The sequence below is a fragment of the Pollicipes pollicipes genome, unplaced genomic scaffold, assembly GCF_011947565.3.
Source record: "Pollicipes pollicipes isolate AB1234 unplaced genomic scaffold, Ppol_2.1 Scaffold_5724;HRSCAF=6776_pilon_pilon_pilon, whole genome shotgun sequence".
Classification (NCBI taxonomy): domain Eukaryota; kingdom Metazoa; phylum Arthropoda; class Thecostraca; order Pollicipedomorpha; family Pollicipedidae; genus Pollicipes; species Pollicipes pollicipes.
Genome location: NW_023596746.1, coordinates 161,697 through 172,066, shown reverse-complemented (window position 1 = coordinate 172,066; position 10,370 = coordinate 161,697). Strand labels below are relative to the sequence as shown.

The window sequence follows — 10,370 nt, the reverse complement described above, 5'->3', positions numbered from 1 at the left end:
ACCGAAGTTGCACCACTTCCTTCCGCTGCCACTGAATGTTTCAAGTTCGACGAACAAAAGTTCTGGTCAGTTGATAACACAACACGAACGACGCCATGCAGCACGTGGGCTCATCACATTCAGCAACAATACAACAGACGTTGCCAGCCGTCAATAGGTCTGCATAAAACAACACCACATTAAACACTATAAAGGCCCGGCTCCCACTAAATGGCTTGCACCCAAACAACATCATCACAAGTCAACACGACAGCTAAACGAATCTAGTGCTTACGCCTGCACGACGAAGCATGGATGGTCCCTGGTGTGGGGTTCACCATTTGGTGATTGTTCCCTGGTTCAGGTTCACCGTTCGGTGATTGGTCCCTGCTTTACAGCTCACCGTTTGTGATTGTTCCCTGGGTTGGATTCACCGTTTGGTGATTGGTCCCTCCTTTGGGGTTCACCGTTTAGTGATGGGTCCCTGACTTGCAGCTCACCGTTTGGTGATTGGTCCCTGCTTTGGGGTTCACCGTTTGGTGATTGGTCCCTGGTTTGGGTTCACCGTTTGGTGATTGGTCCTTGCGTTAGGTTCACCGTTTGGTGATGGGTCCCTGACTTGGGACTCACAGTGTTGTGATTGGTGCCTGGTTCTGGGTTCACCGTGTTGTGATTGGCCCCTGGATTATATTCACAGTGGGTTGCCTGGCCTCTGTCTTATGTTCACCATGCGGTAATTGTCCCCAGACTGGGGTCCCTCAACTGACTGGCCACTGGTTTAGGGTTCACTGTTTGGAAATTGAGTCTGATCTGCGGTTCATTACGCGGTGATTGGTGCTTGATTTAGCGTGTATCGTGCTATGATTTGTTGTTGCTCTGGGTTCACATTGCGGAAACTGATACTTGTCCGGACTCAATGTTCGGCGATTGATTTCTGGTTTCCAGTTTATCGTTAAACTCTTACTCTCTAGTATGGAGTTCACTGTGCTGTATTGGTCGCTGAAATGGAGTTCACTGTACCGCATTGTTTTCTGGCGCGGTGTTTACCGTTGGAGATTGATTGGGCGCCGGTTTAGGGCTTACCGGCTGCGATTGGGTCCTGGTTTTAGGTTTGCCATTTAGCGACTCATTTCTTCCTTGGAGAAACTAGAAAACTAGACACCAATTACCGTTCAGTAATTGGTGTCTAGTTCAGAGCACATCCTTTGGTGATTGGTGCTCAGTTTGGGGTTCGCTGCATGGCTACTGGTCCTCAGTTTGGGGTTCGCTACATGGCTACTGGTCCTCAGTTTGGGGTTCGCTACATGGCTACTGGTCCTCAGTTTGGGGCTTGCTACATGGCTACTGGTCCTCAGTTTGGGGTTCGCTGCATGGCTACTGGTCCTCAGTTTGGGGTTCGCTACATGGCTACTGGTCCTCAGTTTGGGGTTCGCTACATGGCTACTGGTCCTCAGTTTGGTCCTCGCCGTGCGGCCCTCGGCTAAGCATGCCGTATTGGGTATAACAATTTCCAGGGGTGGAACCTCGTACAATTATTGTGGCCCCGGCCCCAATAATTTAGACAGTTTCTGGGTTTGATTTCCCATTTGGTGATTGGTGTCTAGTTTGGAGGTTCGCCGTTCGGTGATTGGACTATAATTTGAGGTTCACTGCAGTGATCCGTCGTTGGTTCGGTCTCCACCGTGTGGTCTCCGTAATAAATGGCCACCCAAACGTCCAAGGGCCTCACTTCGTGCACTCTGGAGCACCCCCGAACCCTCCAACAATAGTTCACTTGAAGATAAGGTCTATGTCCATACACGGAAAGCACAATTCCAAAAAATCCAACTTGCTGTTGGAGCCCACACCGTCTTTTTCGAAGCCACGCCTCGGCAAGCGTCTGCTTGTTGGTACCCTTGGCTCCGAAGGCTGCATGCCGGAGGAGCTGAAGCCTCGCGCCTGCCTAACCAGACGTCAATACAGCAAGTGGCTTGGGCTGCTGAAGTTTGGTCTCTGTTACTCCAATGATCCCCATTAAGCCCCATTAAGCCCCATTAAAGCCTTCGCAGGACAGCCCACAAGCGCGAACTTAAGCTGATAGCAAGTTCCCGCCACGTGCACTTCAGCGAGGGTCGATCCAAACGGGACTCCGCCAGAGGGTAAGTAACCATTGGTCAGCTCTGTTTGCGTACACTTAACGAGCTTAGCTGTACCAGTGGTATTATCGCCAACAGGGACCGTTCTCTTCTGGACGTTGCTTATCAGATATTATCCCCCGCTCTAAACATTGCAAGGTGTTTCCTTGCTGGCTGGTAACCCTTCGCCGATACTCCACCACGGAGTGGTAAGACACATGGACCACACCCAACGAAGTGGCACAACCACCGCACTTCCTAGATGCGGCTGTCTATTACGCCAGGGTCCTTCAACCCCGCCCCCTCCTGTTCCCCGCGATCCCAGCCCACCCATCAAGCAAACGGACCGGCCGAGCAGCGGCGCCTGGGGACCCGTGTCCGCCTGCGGGCCTCAGTGCACCGGCCTGGCGCGGCTCCTTTGCGGAGGGCCCCACCTCTGACCACCACCGGCCCTCGTCAGCGGGGCCGCCGTGGGACCGTGTGCCGTTGGCAATGGCCGCGCATCGTATGCGAACGGCCCCGCCCGGCCGCCGCAAAACAGGTGACGCCACAACAACGTCCGGCTCTTCAATAGACCGCCGCTGAAGTAACGCTGTGCTTTCCGCGAAATTAGCCCGGCTCGGCCCAGCATGGGAGGGGCAAGTGGCGGCCGTGGACCACTGCTTATTACATATATATTTTCAATGAGGCCGTGTTATCGTGTTGCCCCGGCACGCTGCACTGGGGCCATGCATGCCCAATGCATACAAATCCAGGGCTTCGTCGCCGGATCGTGTCGACACAAAGGTGGGGCCGGAACGAGGAGCTGCACTTTGGAAGCGGTATGTCCCCAACCTTAACGATCGACTATTCCTTTAGTGCGCATATGATAAATGACGGCTGTGTTATCGCCAGCAGCGACCAATCCGATCCTAATCGACGTTGTCGGGACGGTCGAATATTGCCGTCGGCTAAACGGGGTCAAGAACCACAGCCAACGCCCACCGATGACGACTGGGTCAATGCAGGGCTTGCAGGCAACGGGCGATGGCGGAACGGGTCGAAATAAGCTGCCGCTTTGCGCCTCCGTCTACCGCGTGCCTGATAGAGTACCTGTCTAGAGCTAATCCCTGTCGTAAACGTCGAACGGCAAGGATCGACCAAAAACTGCAATGGCACCATCCTGTCGTGGACGGGATGTCCTGCATGGATTTGTCATGTCCTGTCGTGTTCCCAGTTGGCTTGGCGGCTCCACCGGGCGCGTTGCCTGGTGCGACACGTCCTGCTCTGGCCCTGTCGTGGTCCCCGTGTCCCGCCCTTGTCCGCTATGTCCTGTCCTGGTATTCTGTCCACCGGCCTGTTCAGCCGGTCAATCGGCCTCACCGGACCCCATGTCTGATCGGCATGTCCTGTCGCGCCCGCCATGCCCCGTCCCGGTCCACAATGTCCTGCTCAGATGTCCACGTCGTGTCCCTGTCCTTCTCACGTCACCCTAGTCATAAATGTCGTGCTGTCTGCCTCGCCGTGTCCTGTCTTGTACTTTTCTGGCGTCCTGCACGTGAAGGTCAGGGCACATACCAGCTTCCATATCCTGTCCCCGTCTTATCCTGCCACGGTTCTCTGTGTCCCGTCCCGTCCTGAGTCGCGTCCCGGTCCGTCCTGTCCTGTCCCGTGGCGTCCCGTCCCGCCCCATCGCGTCCGGTCCATCCTGTCCCGTCCCGTGGCGTCCCGTCCCACTCCACCGCGTCCGGTCCGTCCTATCGCGTCCCGTGGCGTCCCGTCCCGCCCCATCGCGTCCCGGTGCGTCCTGTCCCGTCCCACTCCGCCGCGTCCGGTCCGTCCTGTCCCGCCCCACTCCGCCGCGTCCCGCTCACAGGCGGTCGGGCGGCCCGACGAGCCGCGTGGCCTGGTCGCGTACCTCGCCCCACGCCAGCTCGATGTCGCTCTCTTCGGTGGCGCTGGCGCACACGGCGAACCGCAGGATGTACGTCTGGCGCAGCTTCGAGGGCACCATGTGGATCCGACCAGCGTCGTTGATCTGCTTCAGCAGCGCCTCGTTCACCTCGTTCTTGGCCTGGGGGCGGGCAGCGGGTCGGTCTCGTTGCGATGAAGGCCCCCGCGGGCAGGCCGAGGTCACGTGTCAGTGCCGGGCCGGCTTGGGACTTGGCTCACATTGGCCGTGAAGACTGGCCCATACTGAAATTTAATCAACCACGGACAGGGTGGTGGCAATAACCCCAGCCCAATATCTTGGCCTTGCGAATTAACGATCAGTGAAATAGCGCGCTATATTCTTAAGCCGTCATTGAACATGCCTTGTTTTCAAGTTCTGCAAACCATTCTAGGTAAGCACGCTGACGCAACTACTTACATCACCTGGCTGTTATGTGTTCCCTCCAACGATTCCACATGCATACAATAGCTCGTTTCCGTTTAGATGCAAGGCCCTGTTTCCAACAGAACGCCTGGGCGGTGCTGACCTTGAGACGGAAGCAGACCAGGCCCAGAGTGACCGGTGTCACGACCTCGAAGCGGCGGTCGGCGCCAACCAGCTCGCCGAACAGCTTGGCCAGCGCCACATGACGCCTGATGTGGGCGCGCAGGCCGCTCAGCCCGAACATTCGCAGTACGAACCACAGCTTCAGCGAGCGGAAACGGCGGCCCAGCGGGATCTGCCAGTGCTGCCATCCGGCGGGAAAACCGACAGTCATTGGTTGCGTGCTCTTTCGTTGGAGTAATGGTATTTGAACCCGATGCGAATGAGTGTCAGTCACATGTTAGAAACGCTCCCATTCCAATGCCCACACATGTGAGACACGCAAAATGCATTTGCTCTTGGAGACGGATGGGCTCGATGGATGGATGTGGTGGATCTGACCTTTTCAAACCTGCTGTAAAGCTTGCAACATTAGTGAAAATTTTCGACCCCGTCATCGGTCCAAACTCAGACGCAGCAGAACGGCGGAAGCATCTTAGGATGACTTCCCATTTTAAGCGTCGATATATGAGCATCCGTCTGTTTTCAGCACTTACCCTGTAGTCAGGCACCAATCCTTGTTTATCGTGTTTTAAGTACAGCGGGTCGACGTTGAAAGCGTCCACCAAGTCGTTGGCTCGTTTCACCCACATCGCCGAGCAGTCAAAGTTCACTAGCATCCACTGCAATTATTAACAGGGACTGAAATTAATTCGTACGTACCCAGTAAAGCATACCGTGAAAGTCTATGCATCACTTGTATTAAGGAGCCTAGGCGGGATCCCAGTCAAAAGAGTGTGCAAGAGTCGCCCACGTCTGTATCAGCACGTGACCCTGGATGCACGTATCTGTCTGTCACGACACAGCTTTGGCAGTTCACGATACAGCTGAATTGAAATGACGCTCGAGCTGGATCATGCCTTAAAGCCGTCATCACCCGCTGTTCTCCGCTTCAGGTCGTCATTAGGAGACATCTCTGCAGGGCGCGACGCCCCTGTTGCAAAGGATGTCGCCCACCCTGCTCACCTTGTGCGGGTTGAAGTTGAAGGAGTCGGCCAGACCCACGCCGTCGAGCAGTGGCCGAAACTCGGGGCAGATGAAGGCCGAGCCGGCGTACGCGGCGTCCACGTGCATCCAGAGCCCCTCGGCCTCGCACACGGCGCCTAGCTCGGGCAGACAGTCGAACGCGCAGGACGGCGTCGTGCCCAGGGTGGCCAACAGCTGGCGGCGAGTCACGGGGTCAGTGGCTCGACCAGCACACGCCGTCGTCACGCCGGGCGAGCCAGCTGACGGCATCGTCACGCCGGGCGAGCCAGCTGACGGCATCGTCACGCCGGGCGAGCCAGATGGTTGAGTCCGCGCAGGACTGCACATGCCGAGAACGGGTCGGGGGAGGAGAGACCACTGCACCGGCTGACTGATGTGAATAAGTTGGCTCAGAGCCATCGGCAGTAGAGCTGTGTGGGAAGGGAAATGCTGGAACATATCATGATACTTGACAGTTCGCGAGGAGGACCCCATGCGTGAGGAACGCCCATGAGAGGTGATCAATTGTTTAGGCAAGAAAAGACGTGTAAGCGGTTTGAGCATCTTTGCATTTCTGCATTGTTGTGCGAAGCATGATACGAACACACAAAACCAATGTTCAAAGCCAGCTGTTGCACGAAGAGCACGGAAACGGGGTTCTTACGAAGAACGGCACGAGCCCCATAGACTTGTCCTTCTCAATGGCCCGTCGCAGTGCCGCGCCGCGCAGCGAAAAGTTGTTGTCGGTCTGCAGTTGGCGCATGCGCACGCCGGCCAACAGTCCGGCCCTCTCTGCAGACGAGTGGGCCTGGTCTGCCAATGGTGGACAACTGCTGTTATGAAGTCATGCCGGTGCTGCAAGCGCGCACGTATTCGCACTGTGCTTGCACTCTCGATCAGGATATCGGAAGTCTGAGAAAGAAAGAAAACAAAAACTGTGTTGGTTTGCAGGACCGCACAGGAGCATTCGGGCCATAGCAGCCGTTTACGCGAATCGTTTTACCGATGCAATTTGCCCAAAGAATCCTAATGGATTATGCATGACAAATGTTCCAATTAAAAAACAAATCAACATTTAACTAAACATGCGATGTAATTCTATCATGACTCCAGACTATCACATTCGCGAAAGGGGCAGAACGGCAACAAGTCCCACCACGCTGTCCATTTGAGACCAGCCGTCGGCGGTTCCCAGATCCGGCTACGTCCCAGCAACGGCAACAGGTCTCACGACCCTGTCCGTTTGAGACCAGCCGTCGGCGGTTCCCAGATCCAGCTGCGTCCCAGCAGCGAGCTATCCGGAGCAGGAGCCCGCTCACCGGAGCAGTAGGCCACCAGCTGGCCGACGACGGCGCTCTCCAGCCAGTCCGGGTGCTTCTGCTTGAGGCGGCGGGTGGCGCGCGCGCGCGCGCTGAGCAGCCCCACCACGCTGGCCTCGCTGGCTGTGCCCTGAATGACGCCGCCGCCGCCGTGGCCGGCGCTGGCCAGGAACGCCGCCGGCAGTCGCAGCGCCTGGCCCAGCCAATCCATCATGGCCACCTCCAGCTCGGTGCAGGCCGGACTGGCGATCTGTGGAGGAGCGAGCCGCCGCATGAGGTGGCTGGCGGCGCCGCAGCCGCCGCCTCCCATCGCGGCGTTGCACCGTCAGCTCTCGTCGGTTGCGGGCCCTGGCTGGGACGTCTTGTGGGACGGTCTGCCCGGTTTGGCGGCTTGATGGTGTAGCATTCAGTGGCATGTGATTAGCACAAAGAATCCCAAGAAACAGTTGAAAACAACGTTTGAATTTAAGACAATATCACTAATTCAGGAAAGCATCCTACGCTGCACTCATAACATACGTTCCAGACCATCATATTCATGAGGCAGCACTGCAACTGGTCCAACCACCCTGTCCGCTTGACACCAGACAGCGACGGCTCTATGAAGTATTCCTATATTCTCTCAAATAAACTATTCCCAGGAGGCAGCTAAGTAACGGTTATTAAAACGGAAAATCAACGACATATTAGCGTCTACGAGGCAACCATTGACGATTCAGCAACATCAAGCACGACATGAGCGGCGTGACCTTCAGGCTAATTCCCATCATCAAGCATAGTGGTCTACAGCAGGGCCCGTGCTTTCGTCTGAGGAACATGGAGCCCGAAGCGCTATCGCCTGGTCCAGCTGGACCGCGGACCCAGCCGATGCGGTCCGCCCTATCGACTGGAGGCGGCAGACCGCCCCGTCCGACGCACCCAAGTGAAGCCGATGCAGCCGATGGCGTCGGACAGCATGTCGGCGACGATGGCGGGGTACGAGTTGCCGGTGGGGAAGTAGGCGTGGAACTGCGGCGAGTTCCAGTGCGTGACGCCCGGCATTATGACGCGCTCCACATCCTGCAGCACCTGCTGCCACGAGTCAGGCTCCTCGGGCGCCTGCGCCGGGATCAGCTGACGCAGGTAGCCCGGCTGCACGGTTGGCAGCACGCGCCTGCCGCACAGGGTCATGCCACAGGTCACATAGGTTACACAGGTCACACAGATCACACAGGTCACACAGGTCGCACAGGTCATACGGGCCAAGTAAATCACTCGGTTCGCACAGGTCAGATGGGTCACACAAGTCACATTGGTCACGCAGGTCACCCCAGCAGGCAAACGGGTAGTGCAGGTCACAACACTCGAGCAACTCGTGTCAGTCACGAAGATTACGTAGGTCACACAGGCCACAACGGCCATGGACGCCTGGTAAACGTTCAGGGTTTGTTTACGCCCTCTGGAAAAAAAACGGTCGTAGTGTACTAGGGGTGATAGCTCGTGATGCGTTTGTCGTGATGGGATTGGCCGACACCGAACCACTACCGCTGCGGCGTCCCAATGTTATTGACTGGCGCACCTTTGAATGGTCTGTCTTGAATGGCACAATCTAAGTCATCTTTTGGAGAAAGTTTTCGTATGTATCGGGAGCTCTTGAAAACGTTCGGGGCCAATTTCTAGCATGTTTGCTTTGATCGATGACCATGCACAATCCAACCCATAGTTGACTAACCACACGCAGTTTATCACCGCCATGGACGCATGACTATAGCAGTCACATCGTCCCCGAACGTAATCGAAATGATATTGCTATTATCGCGTCTCGATCAAGTGGTTTCGGATTCTTACATGAACGACATGCTGCATGCAGGTAAAACATCTGATTTGCGGTTGAAAATCAACGGTCGGATAACGTGAAGTACCACCGCGGGACCGCACTGCGTGACAAAATACATCCGCTGCGTGTTGTGATGCACGTACGTTTTATGGTGGTGGGTCTGATAACAAACGAGATCCGATCGTCAGCTGGAGAAATAGCCGGAAGTTAGACAGAAGTTATATAGAAGTTAGATGGAAGTTGTAAGCTAGAGATAGTCAGAGCGCCTCTGCCATTTTCCAAACTCTTCCAATCATTCCAAGACCGTGAAAACGCGTATGAACCCAATGCGTATGACCCGCTCCTCACCTTTCGCGGATGTTCTCCAAATAATCGGCTACATAGTCCACCATCTCCTTGCCAGCTTTGCGGAATTCCTCGGCGTTCATGGTGCTGCCGCCTGCCGAGGCTGTCGGAAGGCGAGCGCGTCAGCTGCGCCCTCCGAATCCACGACGGTCTCCGAAGCACCACGGTGCAGCAGTTGCTGGCGACACCAGCATCGCGCCGCGGCCGCTCTGAAGGCGATTCTGAGCCGACCCCGACGCTGCGCGTCTGTGCTGCCGCGCAGCGTGACATGCCTTGACCCAGGGATCCGACCTAGCCATGGGAGCACTGGCAGCCGACACTGCCACGCAGCGTGACATGCCTTAACCCAGGGATCCGACTTAGCCATGGGAGCATTGGCAGCCGACAGCGGCCTGGACCATTGTCAGCGCTTCCGGGCGTCGTGATGGCCAAGTGCATCTTTCATGGCCTTGGAGCTGAGTGCCTGAACCAAAAGAGTGGGCTGTGGATGCTGCAACTGCTTTACAATCTGATGTGGCTTTAGCTCTTCCTAGAACGCGAGGATTACACGATGCACAATTTGTATAGCTTTACCGCTTGTTTGTGGTGTATTTTAAGGTTATCATGCATGGAAAAGACAGTAGTATTTGCCTTATTCCTCAGAAAAACCAGGATAATAAGATATAGTTTGGGTGATATTTTGGCAACATGCTTGTCTCGAAGCAACAGCAGAAGTGAATTCAAAATTGCTTGTCAGTGATCCTACTCGATTTTTCAGGTTTGTTTTGAAAGAGCAATCCACAGTTTTTACAGGACACCGACATTCAGGGAATCAACCAAAGAGCGATTGCTCTTTGTATAGCTTATCTATTGTATTGAGCTTATTGCAATTGCTTTTTGTTTAACCCCCTTAATGTTAGTGTCCGGTAAAAACTGTGGCTTGCTCTTTCAAAACAAACCTCAAAAATCGAGTAGGATCATCGGCAGGCAATTTTCAATTCACTTCTGTTATTGTTTCGAGATTGGCATGTTGCCGAAATATCAACCTAACTATGTCTCTATTCCCCTGTTTTTTTTTCGAGAAATAAGGCTAATACTACTGTCTTATCTATGTGACTGATCTCCCTCGCTAATGCATTGAACAACTAACGTAGTTATCACACATGGTCTGAAGTTGTCAAACTCTTGTTCTGTGGTTATCTGAATTGCTTTTTGGGGACTTTGTGCATCGTATTATCAGCCCTCACTTTATTTGCCGCTGACTTAGTTTTGTTCGGTTTTCTGTCGCTTTGTGCGGGAGTCTCAAGGTCTACTACAGCACGCGCTGCATGGGGTGA

General features: G+C 55.1%; 1 protein-coding gene across 1 annotated transcript; it reads right to left on the bottom strand.

The window, feature by feature from the left end:
- Positions 1-3,875: 3,875 nt before the first annotated feature.
- LOC119104015 (aromatic-L-amino-acid decarboxylase) lies at positions 3,876-9,155 on the bottom strand. The gene is made up of 8 exons (XM_037227742.1): positions 9,058-9,155; positions 7,812-8,046; positions 6,894-7,143; positions 6,239-6,387; positions 5,575-5,769; positions 5,106-5,231; positions 4,553-4,753; positions 3,876-4,146 (listed from the first exon to the last, which is right to left on the bottom strand). Exons 1-8 carry the CDS (start codon positions 9,135-9,137, stop codon positions 3,943-3,945), a joined length of 1,440 nt encoding a protein of 479 aa, XP_037083637.1. The 5' UTR covers positions 9,138-9,155; the 3' UTR covers positions 3,876-3,942.
- Between the last annotated feature and the right edge of the window lie 1,215 nt (positions 9,156-10,370).

Bases quoted from the DNA above. Each gene is read 5' to 3' on its own strand.
- LOC119104015 (XM_037227742.1), bottom strand. From the start codon at position 9,137: ATGAACGCCGAGGAATTCCGCAAAGCTGGCAAGGAGATGGTGGACTAT. The intron at 8,047-9,057 runs GTGAGGAGCGGG...CCTGTGCGGCAG, and splicing joins TTGGAGAACATCCGCGAAAG to GCGCGTGCTGCCAACCGTGC. The intron at 7,144-7,811 runs GTGCGTCGGACG...GCTCCTCCACAG, and splicing joins GCTGCATCGGCTTCACTTGG to ATCGCCAGTCCGGCCTGCAC.